Source organism: Doryrhamphus excisus, linkage group LG21, assembly GCF_037039965.1.
Source record: "Doryrhamphus excisus strain RoL-2023G ecotype Guam linkage group LG21, RoL_Dexc_Guam_v1.1, whole genome shotgun sequence".
Taxonomy (NCBI): domain Eukaryota; kingdom Metazoa; phylum Chordata; class Actinopteri; order Syngnathiformes; family Syngnathidae; genus Doryrhamphus; species Doryrhamphus excisus.
This window is the reverse complement of record NC_136377.1, coordinates 5,561,791-5,588,920: the sequence shown is the minus strand read 5'-3', so window position 1 is coordinate 5,588,920 and position 27,130 is coordinate 5,561,791. Positions and strand designations below refer to the sequence as shown.

Below are 27,130 nucleotides of genomic sequence, written 5' to 3'. Positions count from 1 at the left end.
AGATAGCATATGTTATAGTAATTGTAATGTATTGTAACATAGTGGTAGGAACCTTTAACTATCTGCAACCTTTCCAATCTTTTTTTGATCAACAGATGACGACTCGGAATACATGGGAATTTAGAGACTCTTCAATCCAAAATCCCTTTTCTGCAGTTACATATAATGTCAAAAAAGGCCTGAACGAGACAAAGATGGACTCATTGAAGAATATAACACTTGAACAAGACACTGATGGGGATTTGACAAGAGAATCCCGTCATATTAAAAATGAGATCCATAAACTTACAGAGCAAGAAAAGAAACTGAGGCAGACAATAGAGAGTTCTATGGGGGACGTGGAGAAAACCAGTTGTGACATTCAAAAACTGATAATGGAAATATATCACCTGCTAAGCCAAAGACAACAGACGGAAAAGAACTTACGAGTGATATTAAATGCAACTGAGAAGCCAAATAACGTGCAACAAGAAAATCAAGATGAAAGTAAAAACAAACAAAAAGACACTCAAGTTGGAGTCGCTGTGCAAAAGTTGGACATACCAAAGAATTCGAATGAGGTTGATGAAAACCAGCCAGTGACCAAACAAGAGCTACATGAAATTCAGAAAAAACTAACTGAACAAGAATTAAGGACATTTCTGAGAAAAACTGAAGCAGAAACCTGGTGGAATCAAGTCAAAATGGAAAGAAGGTTTGTTGATATGGCAACCAAAAAGAAGAAGAGGGAATTGGACAAAAGGCTGGAGAAAATACAAAGAGAAAGAGATGACTTAGAACTTCTAAGGTCCAAACTACAACAACAGCAAAAAGAGCAGCCTCAGAAGAATCATCATGATAGCGATGAGCGAATGACTGGAATCAAACCTGGCAACCGAAGGATACAACACTTGGGGAGGATGAATGTCGAAAATATCTTGGTCAAAACAAACAAAAAACACATGAGTTCAAAGGTCAACGGACATTTCAGTGATCTTCATGAGCTTATGAAAGTGATCCACATACAACTGAAAAAGGTGAGGAAGGAAATGGAAATTCTCGGAAATACAAAGGATCATCTTCGGAAACAAAAGGTATCTCTCATTACTTTAAACACCGACAACAGGACAAACAATGAAGGTGTGCAGAAGATGTTGCTTTCATTGAAACACATGCTGGCAGACTGGAGACAAGCGAGGAACCAAATATCAATCACCACCACACGAATATGGCATGAAAAGATCCAGATGGACAATTTGCTATCACACATAGTGAAAGAAAAAGAAGAAAGAGAGAACCAAAAAGTGAAACTCTTGGTGGGAAAACAAGACCTGGACAACCTGAAGAATGAGATTAAACAAAAGAAAGAATACCTGATCCAAGCCAATGAAATCATGAGCAAAGAGAAACTGGAGATGGATTTGATAAAGTCTGATATGAAAAAGGAAATGATCACACAGGAAGAAAATCAACGCAAGGTTAAAGACAGATACACTGACCTTGAAATCACGGCAAATACATTGAGGAATAATAAACTAGAAATGGGAAAATTAGTTCAAGAGACAAAGAAAGAGAGGAAAATTATTCAAGACTTAAATGTTGATGTTCAAATGAAAAGAGATCACCTAAATTATAACAGACGCATGTTAAAGCAACAAAAGGAGGACTTGGATGTTATCAGACAAGAACATAACAAGGAAAGACATGGGTTTGCATCTGCCACTGCAAAAATGAGTAAAGAAATGGAAAAGTTACTAACATTGAAGGCTAATTTTGAAAGTGAAAGAAGACTGCATGCCAAAGACAAGGAAACACTGGAACACCTGCAATCTGAGCAGAAGGTGTGGGAAGATCGTTTCCAGACTAACATACGATCTATCAAAAGAATGACAGATGATTGGAAGGAAAAGAATGAGAAGAATGTCAAAGACATAAACAAAAAATTGGTCAATTTAGAAACCAACAATGAAGGTGTTCAGAAAATGTTGCTTGAACTGAAACACATGCTGGCAGACCATAATCAAGTGAGGAACCAAATATCAATCAACAACAAACTACAGAATGCAAAGATCCAGCTGGACAATTTGCTTTCAAACATATCAATGGAAAAAGAAGAGATAGATAATCGAAAGGCAAAACTCTTGGATGAAAAACAAGACCTGGACAAACTGAAGAATGAAATCAAACAAGACAAAGAATACCTGATCCAAGCCAATGATATCACCACAAAAGAGAAACTGGAGTTTGATTTGATGAAATCTGAAATGAAGAAAGAAATGATCACACTTGAAGACAATAAACAAAAGATTAAAGACAGATACATTGACCTTGAAATCACAGCAGGTGAGTTGAAGAAGACTAAGGTCGAAATGGACACATTCGTTGTGGAGCTGAAGAAAACAAGAGATGAAGTCAAATACAACAAATGGCTTTTAAAGACAAAGGACGATTTGGATGTTACGAAACAAAAACATGACGAGAAGAAAAAAGCCTTTGACTCTGCCATGAAACAAATGAGTACAGAAATGGAAAAGCTACTAACATTGAAGGCTAATTTTGAAATTGAAAGAAGACTGCATGCCAAAGACAAGGAAACACTGGAACACCTGCAATCTGAGCAGAAGGTGTGGGAAGATCTTTTCCAGACTAACATCCTATCTATCAAAAGAATGACCAATAATTTGAAGGAAAAAAATCTGAAGAAACTCAAACACTTTAACAATGAATTGGTCAATTTAGAAACCAACAATGAACTTCTGCAGAAAATGTTACTTGAACTGAAACACATGCTGGCAGACCATAATCAAGTGAGGAACCAAATATCAATCAACAACAAACTACAGGATGGAAAAATCGAGCTGGACAATCTGTTGTCAAAAATAGTGAAAGAAAAAGAAGACAACAAGAATCAAAAGGAAAAACTCTTGGATGAAAAACAAGACCTGGACAAACTGAAAAATGAAATCAAGCAAGAGAAAGAATACCTGATCCAAGCCAATGAGATCATGAAAAAAGAGAAACTGGAGCTGGACTTGATGAAGTCTGACATGAATAAAGAAATGATCACACTGGAAGACAATAAACGCAAACTTAGAGACAGATACATTGACCTTAAAATCACAGCAAGTAAGTTGAAGAAGACCAAGGTGGAAATGGACACATTTGTTGTGGAACCGAAGACAACAAGAGATGAAGTCAAATACAACAAATGGCTTTTAAAGACAAAGGACGATTTGGATGTTACGAAACAAAAACATGACGAGAAGAAAAAAGCCTTTGACTCTGCCATGAAACAAATGAGTACAGAAATGGAAAAGCTACTAACATTGAAGGCTAATTTCGAAATTGAAAGAAGACTGCATGCCAAAGACAAGGAAACACTGGAACACCTGCAATCTGAGCAGAAGGTGTGGGAGGATCATTTCCAGACTAACATACTATCTATCAAAAGAATGACAAATAATTTGAAGGAAAAAAATCAGAAGAAACTCAAAAACATTAACAATAAATTGGTCAATTTAGAAACCAACAATGAACTTCTGCGGAAAATGTTGAATGAACTGAAACACATGCTGGCAGACCATAATCAAGTTATGGACCAAATATCAATCAACAACAAACTACAGAATGGAAAGATCCAACTGGACAATCTGTTGTCAAAAATAGTGAAAGAAAAAGAAGACAACAAGAATCAAAAGGAAAGACTTTTGGTGCAAAAACAAGACCTGGACAAACTGAAGAATGAAATCAAACAAGAGAAAGAATACCTGATCCAAGCCAATGAGATCATGAGCAAAGACAAACTGGAGCTGGACTTGATGAAGTCTGACATGAATAAAGAAATGATGACCTTGGAAAACAATCAACGGAAGATTAAAGACAGATACACTGAATTTGAAATCCTCATAATTGAGATGAATAAAACAAAAGTAGACATAGACACATTTGTTGTGGAGCTGAAGAATATAAGAGATGACGTCCAATATAACAGATTCATTTCAAAGCAACTAAAGGAGGATTTGGATGTTACCAGACAAGAACATAATAAGAAGAAAAAAGCCTTTGACTCTGCCATGAAACAAATAAGTACAGAAAAGGAAAAGCTACTAACATTGAAGGCTAATTTAGAAATTGAAAGAAGACTGCATGCCAAAGACAAAGAGATGCTGGAACACCTGCAATCTGAGCAGAAGGTAAGAGAAGATCATTTTCAGATTAAAATACTATCTATCGAAAGAATGATGAATAATTTGAAGGAAACAAATCAGAAGAAAGTCGAAAACTTTAACAGTAATATGGTCAATTTAAAAACCAAAAATGAACTTCTGCAAAAAATGTTGCTTAAAGTGAAAGACATGCTGGCAGACCATAATCAAGTGGCGAACCAAATATCAATCAACGACAAACTACAGAATGGAAAGATCCAGCTGGATAATCTGTTGTCAAAAATAGTGAAAGAAAAAGAAGACATAGATAATCAAAAGGAAAAACTCTTGGATGAAAAACAAGACCTGGACAAACTGAAGAATGAAATCAAACAAGAGAAAGAATACCTGATCCAAGCCAATGAGATCATGAGCAAAGACAAACTGGAGCTGGACTTGATGAAGTCTGACATGAATAAAGAAATAATCACACTGGAAGACAATAAATGCAAGATTAAAGACAGATACACTGAATTTGAAATCTCAGCAAATGAGTTGAACAAGACGAAAGTAGAAATCCAGAAATTAGTTTTGGAGCTGAAGAATATAAGAGATGAAGTCCAGTATAATCGATGTAGTTCAAAGCAACAAAAGGAGGACTTGGATGTTATCAGACAAGAACATGACAAGAAAAGAACCAAGCTTGAATTTGCCATGCAAAAAATGAACACAGAAATGGAAAAGATACTTCTCCAAAGAAGACTTTGCACTAAAGACAAAGAGAAGATGGAACATCTCCAATCTGAGCTGAAGGTGTGGGAAGATCACTTTAGGACTAACGTGCAATCTATAGAAAGAATGACAGTTAATTTCAAAGCGCAGAATGAAAAGAAACTCCAAGACATTAACAAAAAAGTGGTCAATTTAGAAACCAACAATGAAGGTGTGCAGAAAATATGTCTTGAACTGAAACACATGCTGGCAGACCATAATCAAGTTATGGACCAAATATCAATCAACAACAAACTACACAATGGAAAGATCCAACTGGACAATTTGTTGTCAAAAATAGTGAAAGAAAAAGAAGACATAGAGAATCAAAAGGAAAAACTCTTGGTGCAAAAACAAGACCTTGAAAAATTGAAGAATGAGATTAAACAAGACAAAGAATACCTGATCCAAGCCAATGAGATCATGAGCAAAGAGAAAAAGGAGTTTGACTTGATGAAGTCTGAAATGAAGAATGAAATGATCACACTGGAGGACAACAAATGCAAAATTAGAGACAGATACGTTGACCTTGAAATCACAGCAAGTGAGTTGAAGAAGACGAAGGTGGAAATGGACACATTTGTTGTGGAGCTGAAGAAAACAAGTGATCAAGGCAAATACAACAGATGTCTTTTAAAGCAACAAGAGGAGGACTTAGATGTCCTCAAACAAGAACATAATAAGAAGAAAAAAGCCTTTGATTCTTCCATGAAACAAATGAATCCAGAAATGGAAAAGCTACTAACATTGAAGGCTAATTTAGAAATTGAAAGAAGACTGCATGCCAAAGACAAGGAGATGTTGGAACACCTGCAATCTGAGCAGAAGGTGCGGGAAGATCGTTTCCAGACTAACATCCTATCTATCAAAAAAACAAAAGATAATTGGAAGGAAAAGAATAAGAAGAAACTCGAAGACATTGACAAAAAAATTGTCAATATAGAAACCAACAATGAAGGTGTGCAGAATATGTTGCTTAAACTGAAACACATGCTGGCAGACCATAATCAAGTGAGGAACCAAATATCAATCAACAACAAACTACAGAATGGAAAGATCCAGCTGGACAATCTGTTGTCAAAAATAGTGAAAGAAAAAGAAGACATAGAGAACCAAAAGAAAAAACTCTTTGTGCAAAAACAAGACCAAGAATGCCTGATCCAAGCCAGAGACAGATGGGCTAAATTTGAAATCTCAGCAAATGAGTTGATCAAGACCAAAGTAGAAATAGAGAAATTCATTGTGGAGCTGAAGAATATAAGAGATGAAGTCCAGTATAATCGATGTAGTTCAAAGCAACAAAAAGAGGACTTGGATGTTATCAGACAAGAACATGACGAGAAAAGAACCAAGCTTGAATTTGCCATGCAAAAAATGAAGACAGAAATGGAAAAGATACTTCTCCAAAGAAGACTGCATGCCAAAGACAAAGAGAAGACGGAACATCTACAATCTGAGCAGAAGGTGTGGGAAGATCACTTTAGGACCAACATGCGATCTATAGAAAGAATGGCAGTTGATTTTAAAACACAGAATGAGAAGAAACTTGAAGACATTAACAAAAAAGTGGTCAATTTAGAAACCAACAATGAAGGTGTGCAAAAAATATGTCTTGAACTGAAACACATGCTGGCAGACCATAATCAAGTGAGGAACCAAATATCAATCAACAACAAACTACAGGATGGAAAGATCCAGCTGGACAATCTGTTGTCAAAAAGACTGAAAGAAAAAGAAGACATCGAGAGTCAAAAGGAAAAACTCTTGGTACAAAATCAAGACCTGGACAAACTGAAGAATGAAATCAAACAAGAGAAAGAATACCTGATCCAAGCCAATGAGATCATGAGCAAAGAGAAAATGGAGTTTGACTTGATGAAATCTGATGTGATAAAAGAAATGATTACACTGGAAGACAATAAACACAAGATTAAAGACAGATACACTGAATTTGAAATCTCAGCAAATGAGTTGAACAAGAAGAAAGTAGAAATAGAGAAATTCATTGTGGAGCTGAAGAATATAAGAGATGAAGTCCAGTATAATCGATGTAGTTCAAAGCAACAAAAGGTGGACTTGGATGTTATCATACAAGAACATAAGAAGAAGAAAAAAACTGTTGTCTCTGCCATGAAACAAATGAGTACAGAAATAGAAAAGATACTACTGGAAAGAAGACTGCATGCCAAAGACAAGGAGATGCTGGAACACCTGCAATCTGAGCAGAAGGTGTGGGAAGATCACTTTAGGACTACCATACTGTCTATCCAAAGATTGACAGATAATTTTAAAGCACAAAATAAGAAGAAACTTGAAGACATTAACAAAAAAGTGGTCATTTTAGACACAACCAATGAAGGTGTGCAGAAAATATGCCTTGAACTGAAGCACATCCTGGCAGACCATAATCAAGTGAAAAAACAAATATCAATCAGCAAAAAACGAACACTGAGAGGAAAGATCCATCTGGAAGATTTGCTGTCAAACCTCATGAAAGACAAAGAAAAAACAGAAAATCAAAAGGTAAAATTATTGTTTGAAAAAAAAGACCTGGACAAACTAAGGAATGAGATTAAACAAGAGAAAGAATACCTGATCCAAGCCAATGAGATCATGAGCAAAGAGAAAATGGAGTTTGATTTGATGAAGTCTGAAATGAAAAAAGAAATTATCACACTGGAAAAAAACAAATCTAAGATTAAAGACAGATACATTGACCTTGAAATCACAGCAAATGAGTTGAAGAAGACTAAGGTTGAAATGGACATGTTCGTTGTGGAGCTGAAGAAAACAAGAGATGAAGTCCAAAGTATCAGATGTCCTTTAAAGCAACAAGAGGAGGAGTTGGATGTTATCAAACAACAACACCAAGAGAAGACAAAATACTTTGACTCTGCCATTAAACAAATGAGTACAGAAATGGAAAAGCTACTAATATTGAAGGCTAATTTAGAAATTGAAAGAAGACTGCATGCCAAAGACAAGGAAACACTGGAACACCTGCAATCTGAGCAAAAGGTAAGGGAAGATCGTTTCCAGACTAACATCAAAAGAATGACAGATGATTGGAAGGAAAAGAATAAGAAGAAACTCGAAAATATTGACAATAAATTGGTCAATTTAGAAACCAAAAATGAACTTCTGCAGAGAATGTTTCATGAACTGAAACACATTCTGGCAGACCATAATCAAGTGAGGAACCAAATATCAACCAACAACAAACTACAGAATGGAAAGATCCAGCTGGACAATCTGTTGTCAAAAATAGTGAAAGAAAAAGAAGACAACAAGAATCAAAAGGAAAGACTTTTGGTGCAAAAACAAGACCTGGACAAACTGAAGAATGAAATCAAACAAGAGAAAGAATACCTGATCCAAGCCAATGAGATCATGAGCAAAGAGAAAATGGAGTTTGACTTGATTAAATCTGAAATGAAGAATGAAATGATCACACTGGAAGACAACAAATGCAAAATTAAAGACAGATACTTTGACCTTGAAATCACAGCAAGTGAGTTGAAGAAGACCAAGGTCGAAATGGACACATTCTTTGTGGAGCTGAAGAAAAAAAGAGATGAAGTCAAATACAACAGATGGCTTTTAAAGCAACAAGAGGAGGACTTAGATGTTATCAAACAAGAACATAATAAGAAGAAAAAAGCCTTTGACTCTGCCATTAAACAAATGAATACAGAAATGGAAAAGCTACTAACATTGAAGGCTAATTTTGAGAGTGAAAGAAGACTGCTTGCCAAAGACAAGGAAACACTGGAACACCTGCAATCTGAGCAGAAGGTGTGGGAAGATCATTTCAAGACTAACATACTATCCATTGGAAGAATGAAAGATAATTGGAAGGAAAATAATACGAAGAAACTTGAAGACATTAACAATAAATTGCTCAATTTAGAAACCAACAATGAAGGTGTGCAGAAAATGTTGCTTGAACTGAAACACATGCTGGCAGACCATAATCAAGTGAGGAACCAAATATCAATCAACAACAAACTACAGAATGGAAAGATCCAGCTGGACAATCTGTTGTCAAAAATAGTGAAAGAAAAAGAAGACATCGAGAATCAAAAGGAAAATCTCTTGGTACAAAAACAAGACCTGGACAAACTGAAGAACGAGATGAAACAAGAGAAAGAATACCTGATCCAAGCCAATGAGATCATGAGCAAAGACAAACTGGAGCTTGAATTCAAGAAGTCTGATGTGATAAAAGAAATGATCACACTGGAAGACAATAAACGCAAGTTAAGAAACAGATACATTGACCTTGACATCAGAGCAGTTGCGTTGAAGAACACTAAGTTTGAAATGGACACATTTGTTGTGGAGCTGAAGAAAACAAGAGATGAAGTCAAATATAACAGAGGTATTTTAAAGCAACAAGAAGAGGACTTAGATGTTGTCAAACAAGAACAACATAAGAAGAAAAAAGCCTTTGACTCTGCCATGAAACAAATGAGTACAGAAATGGAAAAGCTACTAACATTGAAGGCTAATTTTGAAATTGAAAGAAGACTGCATGCCAAAGACAAGGAAACACTGGAACACCTGCAATCTGAGCAGAAGGTGTGGGAAGATCAATTCCAGACTAACATCCTATCCATCGGAAGAATGAAAGATAATTGGAAGGAAAAGAATAAGAAGAAACTCGAAAATATTGACATTAAATTGGTCAATTTAGAAACCAAAAATGAACTTCTGCAGAAAATGTTTCATGAACTGAAACACATGCTGGCAGACCATAATCAAGTGAGGAACCAAATATCAATCAACAACAAACTACAGAATGGAAAGATCCAGCTGGATAATCTGCTGTCAAAAATAGTGAAAGAAAAAGAAGACAGCAAAAATCAAAAGGAAAGACTTTTGGTGCAAAAACAAGACCTGGACAAACTGAGGAATGAAATCAAACAAGAGAAAGAATACCTGATCCAAGCCAATGAGATCATGAGCAAAGACAAACTGGAGCTGGACTTGATGAAGTCTGACATGAATAAAGAAATAATCACACTGGAAGACAATAAATGCAAGATTAAAGACAGATACACTGAATTTGAAATCTCAGCAAATGAGTTGAAGAAGATGAAAGTAGAAATAGAGAAATTCATTGTGGAGTTGAAGAATATAAGAGATGAAGTCCAGTATAATCGATGTAGTTCAAAGCAACAAAAGGAGGACTTGGATGTGATCAGACAAGAACATGACAAGAAAAGAACCAAGCTTGAATTTGCCATGCAAAAAATGAACACAGAAATGGAGACTATACTTCTCCAAAGAAGACTGCATGCCAAAGACAAAGAGAAGATGGAACATCTACAATCTGAGCTGAAGGTGTGGCAAGATCACCTGAGGACTAACATGCAATCTATAGAAAGAATGACAGTTAATTTTAAAATATGGAATGAGAAGAAACTGGAAGACATTAACCAAAAAGTCATTTTAGACACAACCAATGAAGGTGTGAAGAAAATATGTCTTGAACTGAAACACATGCTGGCAGACCATAATCAAGTGAGGAACCAAATATCAATCAACAACAAACTACAGAATGGAAAGATCCAGCTGGACAATCTGTTGTCAAAAATAGTGAAAGAAAAAGAAGACATAGAGAATCAAAAGGAAAAACTCTTGGTTCAAAAACAAGACCTGGACAAACTGAAGAATGAAATCAAACAAGAGAAAGAATACCTGATCCAAGCCAATGAGATCATGAGCAAAGAGAAAATGGAGTTCGATTTGATGAAGTCTGAAATGAAAAAAGAAATGATCACACTGGAAAAAAACAAATGCAAGATTAAAGACAGATACATTGACCTTGAAATCACAGCAAGTGAGTTGAAGAAGACTAAGGTCGAAATGGACATGTTTGTTGTGGAGCTGAAGAAAACAAGAGATGAAGTTCACTACAACAGATGTTTTTTAAAGCAACATAAGGAGGAGTTGGATGTTATCAGACAAGAACACCAAGACAAGAGAAAATGCTTTGACTCTGCCATGAAACAAATGAGTACAGAAATGGAAAAGCTACTAACATTGAAGGCTACTTTTGAGATTGAAAGAAGACTGCATGTCAAAGACAAGGAAACACTGGAACACCTACAATCTGAGCAGAAGGTGAGGGAAGATCATTTTCAGACTAACATCAAAAGAATGACAGATGATTGGAAAGAAAAGAACAAGAAGAAACTCGAAAATATTGGCAATAAATTGGTCAATTTAGAAACCAAAAATGAACTTCTGCAGAGAATGTTACATGAACTGAAACACATGCTGGCAGACCATAATCAAGTGAGGAACCAAATATCAATCAACAACAAACTAAAGAATGGAAAGATCCAGCTGGACAATCTGTTGTCAAAAATAGTGAAAGAAAAAGAAGACATCAAGAATCAAAAGGAAAAACTCTTGGTACAAAAACAAGACCTGGACAAACTGAAGAATGAAATCAAACAAGAGAAAGAATACCTGATCCAAGCCAATGAGATCATGAGCAAAGACAAACTGGAGCTTGAATTCAAGAAGTCTGATGTGATAAAAGAAATGATCACACTGGAAGACAATAAACGCAAGTTAAGAGACAGATACATTGACCTTGAAATCACAGTAAGTGAGTTGAAGAAGACTAAGGTCGAAATGGACACATTTGTTGTGGAGTTGAAGAAAACAAGAGATGAAGTCAAATACAACAGATGTCTTTCAAAGCAACAAGAAGAGGACTTGGATATTATCAAACAAGAACACAATAAGAAGAAAAAAGCCTTTGACTCTGCCATGAAACAAATGAGTACAGAAAAGGAAAAGCTACTAACATTGAAGGCTAATTTAGAAATTGAAAGAAGACTGCATGTCAAAGACAAGGAAACACTGGAACACCTGCAATCTGAGCAGAAGGTGTGGGAAGATCATTTTCAGACTAACATCCTATCTCTCAAAATAATGACAGATGAATGGAAGGAAAAGAATAACAAGAAACTTGAAGATATTACCACAAAAATTGTCAATTTAGAAACCAACAATGAAGGTGTGCAGAAAATGTTCCATGAACTGAAACACATGCTGGCAGACCATAATCAAGTTATGGACCAAATATCAATCAACAACAAACTACAGAATGGAAAGATCCAGCTGGACAATCTGTTGTCAAAAATAATGAAAGAAAAAGAAGACACAGATAATCAACAGGCAAAACTCTTGGTTCAAAAACAAGACCTGGACAAACTGAAGAATGAGATTGAACAAAACAAAGAATACCTGATCCAAGCCAATGAGATCATGAGCACAGAGAAAATGGAGTTCGATTTGATGAAGTCTGAAATGAAAAAAGACATGATCACACTGGAAAAAAACAAATGCAAGATTAAAGACAGATACATTGACCTTGAAATCACAGCAAGTGAGTTGAAGAAGACTAAGGTCGAAATGGACATGTTTGTTGTGGAGCTGAAGAAAACAAGTGATGAAGTTCACTACAACAGATGTTTTTTAAAGCAACATAAGGAGGAGTTGGATGTTATCAGAGAAGAACACCAAGACAAGAGAAAATACTTTGACTCTGCCATGAAACAAATGAGTACAGAAATGGAAAAGCTACTAACATTGAAGGCTAATTTTGAGATTGAAAGAAGACTGCATGTCAAAGACAAGGAAACACTGGAACACCTGCAATCTGAGCAGAAGGTGAGGGAAGATCATTTTCAGACTAACATCAAAAGAATGACAGATGATTGGAAGGAAAAGAACAAGAAGAAACTCGAAAATATTGGCAATAAATTGGTCAATTTAGAAACCAAAAATGAACTTCTGCAGAGAATGTTACATGAACTGAAACACATGCTGGCAGACCATAATCAAGTGAGGAACCAAATATCAATCAACAACAAACTACAGGATGGAAAAATCGAGCTGGACAATCTGTTGTCAAAAATAGTGAAAGAAAAAGAAGACATCAAGAATCAAAAGGAAAAACTCTTGGTACAAAAACAAGACCTGGACAAACTGAGGAATGAAATCAAACAAGAGAAAGAATACCTGATCCAAGCCAATGAGATCATGAGCAAAGACAAACTGGAGCTTGAATTCAAGAAGTCTGATGTGATAAAAGAAATGATCACACTGGAAGACAATAAACGCAAGTTAAGAGACGGATACATTCACCTTGAAATCACAGTAAGTGAGTTGAAGAAGACTAAGGTCGAAATGGACACATTCATTGTGGAGTTGAAGAAAACAAGAGATGAAGTCAAATACAACAGATGTCTTTCAAAGCAACAAGAAGAGGACTTGGATGTTATCAAACAAGAACACAATAAGAAGAAAAAAGCCTTTGACTCTGCCATGAAACAAATGAATACAGAAATGGAAAAGTTACTAACATTGAAGGCTAATTTAGAAATTGAAAGAAGACTGCATGTCAAAGACAAGGAAACACTGGAACACCTGCAATCTGAGCAGAAGGTGTGGAAGGATCATTTCCAGACTAACATCCTATCTATCAAAATAATGGCAGATGAATGGAAGGAAAAGAATAACAAGAAACTTAAAGATATTACCACAAAAATTGTCAATTTAGAAACCAACAATGAAGGTGTGCAGAAAATGTTCCATGAACTGAAACACATGCTGGCAGACCATAATCAAGTTATGGACCAAATATCAATCAACAACAAACTACAGAATGGAAAGATCCAGCTGGACAATCTGTTGTCAAAAATAATGAAAGAAAAAGAAGACACAGAGAATCAACAGGCAAAAGTCTTGGTGCAAAAACAAGACCTGGACAAACTGAAGAATGAGATTGAACAAAACAAAGAATACCTGATCCAAGCCGATGAGATCATGAAAAAAGAGAAACTGGAGCTGGACTTGATGAAGTCTGACATGCAAAAAGAAATAATCACACTGGAAGACAATAAACACAAGATTAAAGACAGATACATTGAATTTGAAATCTCAGCAAATGAGTTGAACAAGACGAAAGTAGAAATAGAGAAATTCATTGTGGAGTTGAAGAATATAAGAGATGAAGTCCAGTATAATCGATGTAGTTCAAAGCAACAAAAAGAGGACTTGGATGTTATCAGACAAGAACATGACGAGAAAAGAACCAAGCTTGAATTTGCCATGCAAAAAATGAACAGAGAAATGGAAAAGATACTTCTCCAAAGAAGACTGCATGCCAAAGACAAAGAGGAAATGGAACATCTACAATCTGAGCAGAAGGTGTGGGAGGATCACCTTCGGAGTCACATGCAGTTTATCGAAAAAATGAAAGATAATTGGAAGGAAAAGAATACAAAGAAACTCGAAGATATTAACAAAAAATTGGTCAATTTAGAAACCAACAATGAAGGTGTTCAGAAAATGTTACTTGAACTGAAACACATGCTGGCAGACCATAATCAAGTGAGGAACCAAATATCAATCAACAACAAACTACAGAATGGAAAGATCCAGCTGGACAATCTGTTGTCAAAAATAGTGAAAGAAAAAGAAGACATCGAGAATCAAAAGGCACAACTCTTGGTGCAAAATCAAGACCTGGACAAACTGAAGAAAGACATTAAAAAAGAGAAAGAATACCTGATCCAAGCCAATGAGATCATGAGCAAAGACAAACTGGAGCTTGAATTCAAGAAGTCAGATGTGAGAAAAGAAATGATCACACTGGAAGACAATAAACACAAGTTAAGAGACAGATACATTGACCTTGAAATCACAGTAAGTGAGTTGAAGAAGACTAAGGTCGAAATGGACACATTTGTTGTGGAGCTGAAGAAAATAAAAGATGAAGTCCAATATAACAGATGTCTTTCAAAGCAACAGGTGGAGGAGATGGAAGTTCTCAAACAAGAACATAAGAAGAAGAAAAAAGCCTTTGACTCTGCCATGAAACAAATGAGTACAGAAAAGGAAAAGCTACTAACATTGAAGGCTACTTTTGAAATTGAAAGAAGACTGCATGCCAAAGACAAGGAAACACTGGAACACCTGCAATCTGAGCAGAAGGTGAGGGAAGATCATTTTCAGACCAACATACTATCAATCAAAAGAATGACAGATGATTGGAAGGAAAAGAATAACAAGAAATTTGATGATATTGCCACAAAAATTGTCAATTTAGAAACCAACAATGAAGGTGTGCAGAAAATGTTTCGTGAACTGAAACACATGCTGGCAGACCATAATCAAGTGAGGAACCAAATATCAATCAACAACAAACTACAGAATGGAAAGATCCAGCTGGACAATCTGTTGTCAAAAATAGTGAAAGAAAAAGAAGACACAGAGAATAAACAGGCAAAACTCTTGGTACAAAAACAAGACCTGGACAAACTGAAGAATGAAATCAAACAAGAGAAAGAATACCTGATCCAAGCCAATGAGATCATGAAAAAAGAGAAACTGGAGCTGGACTTGATGAAGTCTGACATGAATAAAGAAATGATTACACTGGAAGACAATAAACATAAGATTAAAGACAGATACACTGAATTTGAAATCTCAGCAAATGAGTTAAAGAAGACGAAAGTAGAAATTGAGAAATTCATTGTGGAGCTGAAGAATATAAGAGATGAAGTCCAGTATAATCGATGTAGTTCAAAGCAACAAAAGGAGGACTTGGATGTTATCAGACAAGAACATGACAGGAAAAGAACGAAGCTTGAATTTGCCATGCAAAAAATGAACACAGAAATGGAAAAGATACATCTCGAAAGAAAACTGCATGCCAAAGACAAAGAGAAGATGGAACATCTACAATCTGAGCAGAAGTTGTGGGTAGATCACTTTAGGACTATCACACTATCTATCAAAAGAATGACAGATCATTTTAAAGCACAGAATAAGAAGAAACTTGAAGACATTAAAAAAACAGTGGTCATTTTCGACACAACCAATGAAGGTGTGCAGATAATATGTCTTGAATTGAAGCACATGCTGGCAGACCATAATCAAGTGAAGAACCACATATCAATACTCACAAACATCCTTAAAAACATATCTATAGAAAAAGAAGTGATCAAGAATCAAAAGGCAAAACTTTTTGATGAAAAACAAGATCTGAAAAAACTGAAGGGTGAGATTAAGCAAGACAAAGAATACCTGATCCAAGCCAATGAGATCATTAGAAAAGAGAAATTGGAGCTTGAATTCATGAAGTCTGATATGAAAAAAGAAATGATCACACTGGAAGATAATAAACGCAAGATTAAAGACAGATACATTGACCTTGAAATCACAGCAGCGGAGTTGAAGAAGACTAAGGTCGAAATGGACACATTTGTTGTGGAGTTGAAGAAAACAAGAGATGAAGTCAAATACAACAGATGTCTTTTAAAGCAACAAGAGGACTTAGATGTTATCAAACAAGAACATAATAAGAAGAAAAAAGCCTTTGACTCTGCCATGAAACAAATGAGTACAGAAATGGAAAAGCTACTCATGTTGAAGGTTAATTTTGAAATTGAAAGAAGACTGCATGTCAAAGACAAGGAAACACTGGAACACCTGCAATCTGAGCAGAAGGTGAGGGAAGATCATTTTCAGACAATCATACTATCTATCGAAAGAATGACAAATAATTTGAAGACAAGGAATAAGAAGAAACTCGAAGGCATTAACAATAAATTGGTAAATTTAGGAACCACCAATGAAGGTGTTCAGAAAATGTTACTTGAACTGAAACACATGCTGGCCGACCATAATCAAGTGAGGAACCAAATATCAATCAACAACAAACTACAGAATGGAAAGATCCAGCTGGACAATCTGTTGTCAAAAATAGTGAAAGAAAAAGAAGACAACAAGAATCAAAAGGAAAAACTCTTGGTACAAAAACAAGACCTGGACAAACTGAAGAATGAAATCAAACAAGAGAAAGAATACCTGATCCAAGCCAATGAGATCATCAGCAAAGAGAAACTGGAGCTTGAATTAATGAAGTCTGATATGAAAAACGAAATGATCACAGTGGAAGACAATAAATGCAAAATTAAAGACAGATACATTGACCTTGAAATCACAGCAAGTGAGTTGAAGAAGACTAAGGTCCAAATGGACACATTCGTTGTGGAGCTGAAGGAAACAAGTGATGAAGTCCAATATAACTTATCTCTTTTAAAGCAACAAGAGGATGAGTTGGATGTTATGAAACAAGCTATGGACCAAATATCAATCAACAACAAACTACAGAATGGAAAGATCCAGCTGGACAATCTGTTGTCAAAAATAGTGAAAGAAAAAGAAGACACAGAGAATAAACAGGCAAAAGTCTTGGTGCAAAAACAAGACCTGGACAAACTGAAGAATGAAATCAAACAAGAGAAAGAATACCTGATCCAAGCCAATGAGATCATGAAAAAAGAGAAAATGGAGCTGGACTTGATGAAGTCTGACATGCAAAAAGAAATAATCACACTGGAAGACAATAAACACAAGATTAAAGACAGATACACTGAATTTGAAATCTCAGCAAATGAGTTGAACAAGACCAAAGTAGAAATAGAGAAATTCATTGTGGAGCTGAAGAATATAAGAGATGAAGTCCAGTATAATCGATGTAGTTCAAAGCAACAAAAGGAGGACTTGGATGTTATCAGACAACAACATGACAAGAAAAGAACCAAGCTTGAATTTGCCATGCAAAAAATTAACAGAGAAATGGAAAAGATACTTATCCAAAGAAAACTGCATGCCAAAGACAAAGAGGAGATGGAACATCTACAATCTGAGCAGAAGGTGTGGGAAGATCACCTTCGGCGTCACATGCAGTTTATCGAAAGAATTAAAGACAATTGGAAGGAAAAGAATTCAAAGAAGCTCAAAGATATTAACAAAAAATTGGTCAATTTACAAACCAACAATGAAGGTGTGCAGAAAATGTTTCATGAACTGAAACACATGCTGGCAGACCATAATCAAGTGAGGAACCAAATATCAATCAATGACAAACTACAGAATGGAAAGATCCAGCTGGAAAATTTGCTTTCAAACGTAGCGATTCAACAAGTCGAGATAGAGAATCAAAGGGCAAAACTCTTGGATGAAAAACAAGGCCTGAAAAAACTGAATGGTGACATTGAACAAGACAAAGGATACCTGATCCAAGCTAGTGAGATCATAAGAAAAGAGAAACTGGAGCTGGACTTGATGAAGTCTGATATGAAAAAAGAAATGATTACACTGGAAGACAATAAACACAAGATTAAAGACAGATACATTGACCTTGGAATCACAGTCAGTGAGTTGAAGAAGACTAAGGTCGAAATGGACACATTCGTTGTGGAGCTGAAGAATATAAGTGATGACGTCCATTACAACAGATGTCTTTCAAAGCAACAAAAGGAGGACTTAGATGTTATCAGACAAGAACATAATAAGAAGAAAAAAGCCTTTGACTCTGCCATGAAACAAATGAGTAAAGAAATGGAAAAGCTACTAACATTGAAGGCTAATTTTGAAATTGAAAGAAGACTGCATGTCAAAGACAAGGAAACACTGGAACACCTGCAATCTGAGCAGAAGGTGTGGGAAGATCGTTTCCAGACTAACATCCTATCTATCAAAAGAATGACAAATAATTTGAAGGCAAGAAATAAGAAGAAACTCGAAGACATTAAGAATAAATTGGTAAATTTAGAAACCAACAATGAAGGTGTGCAGAAAATTTTGCTTGAACTGAAACACATGCTGGCAGACCATAATCAAATGACGAACCAAATATCAATCAACAACAAACTACAGAATGGAAAGATCATGTTGGACAATCTGTTGTCAAAAATATTGAAAGAAAAAGAAGACATAGACTACCAAAAGAAAAAACTCATGGTGCAAAATCAAGACCTGGACAAACTGAAGAATGAAATCAAACAAGAGAAAGAATACCTGATCCAAGCCAATGAGATCATGAAAAAAGAGAAACTAGAGCTGGACTTGATGAAGTCTGACATGAATAAAGAAAGGATGATGCTGGAAGACAATCAACTCAAGATTAAAGACAGATACACTGAATTTGAAATCTCAGCAAATGAATTGAAGAAGACAAAAGTAGAAATAGAGAAATTCATTGTGCAGCTGAAGAATCTAAGAGATGACGTCCAATATAACAGATGCCTTTCAAAGCAACAAAAGGAGGACCTGGATATTATCAGAGAAGAACATAACAAGGAAAGACATGGGTTTGCATCTGCCACTGCAAAAATGAGTACAGAAATGGAAAAGCTACTAACATTGAAGGCTAATTTTGAAATTGAAAGAAGACTGCATGCCAAAGACAAGGAAACACTGGAACACCTGCAATCTGAGCAGAAGGTGTGGGAAGATCATTTTCAGACTAACATACTATCTATCAAAAGAATGACAGATGATTGGAAGGAAAAGCATAAGAAGAAAGGCGAAGACATTAACAATAAATTGGTCAATTTAGAAACCAACAATGAAGGTGTTCAGAAAATGTTGCTTGAACTGAAACACATGCTGGCAGACCATAATCAAGTGAGGAACCAAATATCAATCAACAACAAACTACAGAATGGAAAGATCCAGCTGGACAATCTGTTGTCAAAAATAGTGAAAGAAAAAGAAGACATCAAGAATCAAAAGGAAAAACTCTTGGTGCAAAAACAAGACCTGGACAAACTGAAGAATGAAATCAAACAAGACAAAGAATACCTGATCCAAGCCAATGAGATCATGAGCAAAGAGGAATTGAAGCTTGAATTAATGAAGTCTGATATGAAAAATGAAATGATCACAGTGGAAGACAATAAACGCAAAATTAAAGACAGATACATTGACCTTGAAATCACAGCAAGTGAGTTGAAGAAGACTAAGGTCCAAATGGACACATTCATTGTGGAGCTGAAGAAAACAAGTGATGAAGTCCAATATAACTTATCTCTTTTAAAGCAACAAGAGGATGAGTTGGATGTTATGAAACAAGAACATAAGAAGAACAGACAATACTTTGACTCTGCCACAAAAAGAATGAATACAGAAATGGAAAAGATACTTCTTGAAAGAAGACTGCATGCCAAAGACAAGGAGAAGATGGAGCCTCTGCAATCTGAGCAGAAGTTGTGGGAACATAATTTTCAGACTAATGTATTACATATCAAAGGACTTGCAGATAATTTGAAGGCACTGAAGAACAGTAGACTTGAAGACATTAACAAAAAAATTGTCAAGTTGGAAGCCAACACTGAGGATATGCAGAAAATGTTACTTGAACTGAAACACATGCTGGCAGACCATAATCAAGTGAGGAACCAAATATCAATCAACAACAAACTACAGAATGGAAAGATCCAGCTGGACAATTTGTTGTCAAAAATAGTGAAAGAAAAAGAAGACATAGAGAATCAAAAGGAAAAACTCTTGGTACAAAAACAAGACCTGGACAAACTGAAGAATGAAATCAAACAAGAGATAGAATACCTGATCCAAGCCAATGAGATCATGAAAAAAGAGAAACTGGAGCTGGACTTGATGAAGTCTGACATGAATAAAGAAATGATTACACTGGAAGACAATCAACGCAAGATTAAAGACAGATACACTGAATTTGAAATCATAGCACAGGCATTTAAGAAGAATAAAGTCATAGCTGACACATTTGTTGATGTGATGAAGAAAAACAGAGATCAACTCAATGATCAAAGTTGTCTTTTAAGGCTACAAAAGGAGGACTTGGATGTTATCAGACAAGAACATGACGAGAAAAGAACCAAGCTTGAATTTGCCATACAAAAAATAAACACAGAAATGGAAAAGCTTCTTCTCGACAGAAGACTGCATGCCAAAGACAAAGTGAAGATGGAACATCTACAATCTGAGCTGAAGGTGTGGGAAGATCACTTCAGGACCAACAAAACGTCGATACAAAGAATGACAGGTCCTTTGAAGGAGAAGCATAAGAAGAAATTCGAGGACATTAACACAAAATTGGTTACTTTGGAAACAAACAATGAAGGTGTGCAGAAAATATTGCTTGAACTGAAACACATGCTGGCAGACCATAATGGAGTGAGGAACCAAATATCAATCAACAACAAACTACAGAATGGAAAGATCCAGCTTCACAATTTACTTTCAAACACAGTGAAAGAAAAAGAAGACATGAAGAACCAACAGGCAAAACTCTTGGTACGAAAACAAGAGCTGGACAATGAGATGAAACAAAATAAAGAATACCTGATCCAAGCCAATGAAATCATCAGCAAGGAAATATTGGAGATAGACTTGATGAAGTCTGACCTGAAAAAAGAAATGATCACACTGGAAGAGAATCGACGTAAGATTAAAGACAGATACATTGACCTTGAAATTAAAGCAAGTGTGTTTTGGAAGGCTAAATTAGAAATGGACGCATTAGTTGAGAATCTGAAGAAAGCAAGAGATGAATTCAGTCATAACAAATGCCTTTCAAAGCAACAGAAAGAGGAATTGGATATTATCAAACATAAACATTATAAAAAGAAAGAGGACTTTGAAGCTGCTACAAATAAATTTAGTAGACAACTTGAAAAAATTCTTACAATGAAAGGTAACTTTGATATTGAATTAAGACTGCATGCCAAAGAAAGGGAAAAGGTGGAACATCTGCAATCTGAGCAGAAGGTTTGGGAAAATCACCTTAGATCTACCAGACTATCTTTGGAAAGAATGATCAATCATTTGAAGAAGAAGAATTACAATAAACTTGAAGACATTAATAAAAAAATGGCCAATTTTGAAGCCAAAAATGAAGGTGTGCAGAAAATGTTGCTTGAACTGAAACACATGCTGGCAGACCATAATCAAGTGAGGAACCAAATATCAATCAACAACAAACTACAGAATGGAAAGATCCAGCTGGACGATTTCCTGTCAAAAATAGTGAAAGAAAAAGAAGACACAGAGAATCAAAAGGCAAAACTCTTGGTTCAAAATCAAGACCTGGACAAACTGAAGAATGAAATCAAACAAGAGAAAGAATACCTGATCCAAGCCAATGAGATCATGACTGAAGTCAAACGGGAGCTGGACTTGATAAGGTCTGAAAGAGACAAAGAAATGATTACACTGGAAGACAATCAACGCAAGGTTAAAAACAGTTACTCTGACTTTGCAATCGCAGCAAATGAGATGACAAAGGCGAAATTAGAAATGGACAAACTTGTTGTTGAGATGAAGAAAAACATGGACAAAGTCAATTATAGTTGTCTTTTAAAGCAACAAAATGACGACTTGCATGTTGTCAGACAAGAACATGACAAAAGAAGACAAGAGTTTCAATCTGTCGTGAAAAAAATCTGTGCAGAAATGGAAAAGATACTTCTCGAAAGAAGTCTTCATGCCAAAGACAAAGAGAAGATGGAACATCTACAATCAGAGCAGAAGGTGTGGGAAGATCACTTTAGGGCTCACATACTGTCTTTAGAAAGACTTGCAGATGACATTAAGGTAAAGAATAAGAAGAAATTTGAGAACATGAACAAGAAATTACTGAATTTAGATGAAGGTGTACAGAAAATGTTACTTGAACTGAAACACATGCTGGCAGACCATAATCAAATAATGAACAAAATCTCAATCAACAACAAACTAATATGGAACGGAAAGATCCAGCTGGAAAATTTGCTGTCTATCATCGTGAAAGAAAAGGAAGATAGACAGAATCAAAATGCTAAACTTTTGGAGGAAAAACAAGACCTGGAAAAACTACAGAATGAGATTAAATGCGAGAAAGAACGCCTCATCCAAGCCAATGAAATCATGAGCAAAGAGAAACTGGAGCTTTCAAATTTGCTTTCAAACATAGTCAAAGAAAAAGAAGACATCTGCAATGACTACACCAAATTATTGGTGCAAAAACAAGACCTGGACAAACTGAAGAATGAAATCAAACAAGAGAAAGAATACCTGATCCAAGCCAATGAGATCATGAGCAAAGACAAACTGGAGCTGGACTTGATGAAGTCTGACATGAATAAAGAAATGATCACATGGGAAGACAATCAACGCAAGATTAAAGACAGATACACTGACCTTGAGATCACAGCAAATGAGTTTACGAAGATTCGAGTAGAACTAGACACATTAGTTGAGAAGATGGAGATATGGAGGAAAGTTATTCAAGATCTCAGTATGGAGGTTCTGACCAAAAGAGATGAAGTCAATTATAACAGTTGTCTTTTAAAGCAACAAAATGAAGTGTTGGATGTTATCAGACAAGAACATCACTGGAAGAGAAAAGAGTTTGAATCTGCCATGAAAAGAATGAGTACAGAAATGGAAAAGATACTTCTCGAAAGAAGACTGCAAACCAAAGACGAGGACAAAATGGAACATCTGCAATCTGAGCAGAAGGTATGGGAAGATCAGTTTAGGACTAAAATGTTATACATAGAAAGAATGACAGGTCACTTGAAAGCACAGAATAAGAAGAAACTTGAAGACATCAACAAAACATTACTCAATTTAGAAGCCACCAATGAAGGTGTGCAGAAAAAGTTAGTTGGACTGAAGAACCTGCTGGCAGACCATCATCATTTGAGGAACCAAATCTCAATCAACAACGGACTCATTTGGAATGGAAAGATCCAGCTGGACAATTTGCTGTCAAATATCGTGAAAGAAAAAGAAGACATAGAGAATCAAAAAGGGAAACTCTTGGTGCAAAAACAAAACTTGGACAAACTGAAGAATGAAATCAAACAAGAGAAAGAATACCTGATCCAAGCCGATGAGATCATGACTAAAGTGAAACTGGAGCTGGACTTGATGAAGTCTGACACGAAAAAGACAGACAGAGTGAGAAAAGAGTTTGAATCTGCCATGAAAACAATGAGAACAGAAATGGAAAACCTACTGAGAATGAAGGCTAATTTTGATATCGAAAGAAGACTGCATTACAAAGACAAGGAGAAGATGGAACACCAACAGTCTCAGCAGAAAGTACAGGAAGATCACTTAAGGACTAAAATACTGGTTTTACAAAAAATGACAAATAATTGGAAGGAACAAAGACATAAGAAACTTGAAGACATTAACAATAAATTGGTCAATTTAGAAACCAACAGTGAACTTCTACAGAAAATGTTACTTGAACTAAAACACATGCTGGCAGACCATAATCAAGTGAGGAACCAAATATCAATCAACAACAAACTACAGAATGGAAAGATCCAGCTGGACAATCTGTTGTCAAAAATAGTGAAAGAAAAAGAAGACATTGGGAATCAAAAGGAAAAACTCCTGGTACAAAAACAAGACCTGGACAAACTGAAGAATGAAATCAAACAAGAGAAAGAATACCTGATCCAAGCCAATGAGATCATGAGCAAAGACAAACTGGAGCTGGACTTGATGAAGTCTGACATGAATAAAGAAATGATTACACTGGAAGACAATAAACGTAAGATTAAAGACAGATACATTGATTTTGAAATCCTCGTAAATGAGATGAATAAGACAAAAGTAGACATAGACACATTTGTTGTGGAGCTGAAGAATATAAGAGATGACGTCCAATATAACAGATTCATTTCAAAGCAACTAAAGGAGGATTTGGATGTTACCAGACAAGAACATAATAAGAAGAAAAAAGCCTTTGACTCTGCCATGAAACAAATGAGTACAGAAAAGGAAAAGCTACTAACATTGAAGGCTAATTTAGAAATTGAAAGAAGACTGCATGTCAAAGACAAGGAGACGCTGGAACACCTGCAATCTGAGCAGAAGGTGAGGGAAGATCAATTCCAGACTAACATCCTATCTATCAAAAGAATGACAGATGATTGGAAGAAAATGCATAAGAAGAAAGGTGAAGACATTAACAAAAAAGTGGTCAATTTAGAAACCAACAATGAAGGTGTGCAGAAAATGTTACTTGAACTGAAACACATGCTGGCAGACCATAATCAAGTGAGGAACCAAATATCAATCAACAACAAACTACAGAATGGAAAGATCCAGCTGGACATTCTGTTGTCAAAAATAGTGAAAGAAAAAGAAGACATTGGGAATCAAAAGGAAAAACTCTTGGTACAAAAACAAGACCTGGACAAACTGAAGAATGAAATCAAACAAGAGAAAGAATACCTGATCCAAGCCAATGAGATCATGACTAAAGTGAAACTGGAGCTGGACTTGATGAAGTCTTACATGAAAAAAGAAATGATTACATTGGAGGAGAATCAATGCAAAATAAAAGACAGATACATCGACCTTGAAATCAAAGCAAATGAGTTCAGGAAGAATAAAGTAGAAATGGACACATTGGTTGAGGAGATGAAGAAAAATACCAAAATTATTCAAGGCGTAAACGTTGAGGTTCAAATGAAAAGAGATTCCGCGATTTCTAACATACATTTTTTTAAGCGAGAAAACGTGAATTTGGATGTTTTAAGAAAGGAACACGATTGGAACAAAAGTACTAAAATTCAAACGCTCCATACAATGGCCATTGGTTTGTCTGCCAGTGAAGGGAAATTGGAACCTGAGCCACGGCTTGAACGGGGCTGGTTCACCGGTGCAACACATGACAGAAGACTTCTTGAGGCTAAAATAGAAAAGTTGAAACAAAGTCTACATGAGAATTATCAAAAGGTTATGCGTCAGTGTTCACTCAATACGGAACACTACCTACTTTTGAGTCAAATGTTCCAAGACATTTGTTATGAACTTGAGAAACTAATAATTAGTGGTTATTATCAAACGATTCAAGGAAAAACAACCCAACTTTTCATACCACAATCAAAGGTCATAAAGCATGAAGATCACAAGACACTTCTCTTCCGGAACCGTACGTTGATCCAGAGAGAACTATTCGAAACAAAGATGAGACTTGATGAAAATCCTGTCATTGTACCCAGAAGTGATGGAGTGGAAATGGAACTGAAGCAGAAGCTTTCCACTCTACCGGAATCAGTGCCAACAATACGTGTTTCCACAGTCAACAAAATCTCGAAAAGTGATTGCCTGAGAAAAATCTGGAGGGATACAAAAACACAAAAGAAGGAGATCGATCAGATGAAGTGTCGAAGTCATGACGTGAAAGAAAAAATGGAGAAACGATTACATGCGATAAACACAACGGTTAAATCATATTGGCTACATAAGGATGAGACATTTGCGAAGATCACGGATCAAGGATTTGATCAAACATGGCAAAATTACTCTGAGACAAAACACGAAAACCTCCACAAACTCAAAATTGAGATGCTTGGTAATATTGACACTCTCATTGTCAAGAAAGAAAATATGACCAAGACCCTGAAAACGAGTGATAAAGCAAACCAAACACATGCGATGGACGTGACAACAGAAAATTACCATGGTAACAAGACCGGAAAAACAAAACTGGCAAAGGCATCCAGTGGACTTTTGCACCAGTTCCAGTGTTGCTATAACAAATGCCGCCGCAGTAACCGCAAGTCACCATATCCGGAGTAAAAATGAAATGCAAGCTTATATTGATATGTAGACGCTTATTTGGCCAACTGGGATTGAGCATCGAACCTGCAACCTCCACCGCCCACTCAATTCAGTCTGTATCTTATATCCTGTTGAGGTTCATGCTAAGTGAGATTGAGCCAATCCGTGTTGGCTTTTGGCATAGTATACCTGTTTTTGGACTGTTTGTTTTTGTATAATCCAAAATTGTTATGTAATTTATGAGATTGGAGACTTTTGTATATTTGACTGCTTTGTTTGGTTTTGCAAATTTACACCGCCCTTGTTAACGCCTACAATAAACTGATAAAAATACTATATTGTAGTGGACAGTCACACTTTTTTGATGACTGTTATGACTGTTATGGTGAACTCTATGGTCTGCAACTGGGTCTAGCAAAACCATTCATTACCAGACAATGTAGTTCTTTATTCCAGTAATTGGGAGAGACACATGACTAGTCTAAAAACAGTTTTCCAGCGCTTAGCTTAGCTTAGCTTAATGTTTTTTTCTCAACTGCGCTCCATTTTTCCCGCCAGTACATACGAGGTGCTCCTCCTTTAATGACCCCCTGACATGATGACCAGAGAGCTACGTTCCAATCATAAACTATATAAGGTTCCTAAAATAATGTGACAGGTCAATAACACTCAATAGGCCTATAAATATATATTTTTAATCGTGGAATAAATATTTTACAGTAAAAATCATTTTAAAAATAATATTTGCGGGCTGCACAGACCTCACAGCAAGGAGACCCGAGTTCAATTCCACCCTCGGCCATCTC

General features: G+C 35.9%; 1 protein-coding gene across 2 annotated transcripts in view; it reads left to right on the top strand.

The window, feature by feature from the left end:
• The window catches only part of LOC131138544 (uncharacterized), a 29,937-nt gene extending 3,277 nt beyond the window's left edge, over positions 1-26,660 (top strand). For both annotated transcript variants that reach the window (XM_058087532.2, XM_078787660.1), the window contains exon 4: positions 96-26,660. In XM_058087532.2, coding sequence (XP_057943515.2) covers positions 96-26,342 — 26,247 coding nt within the window. In that variant the 3' untranslated portion in view covers positions 26,343-26,660. The remainder of the gene's footprint in view (positions 1-95) is intronic.
• The last annotated feature ends 470 nt before the right edge of the window (positions 26,661-27,130 follow it).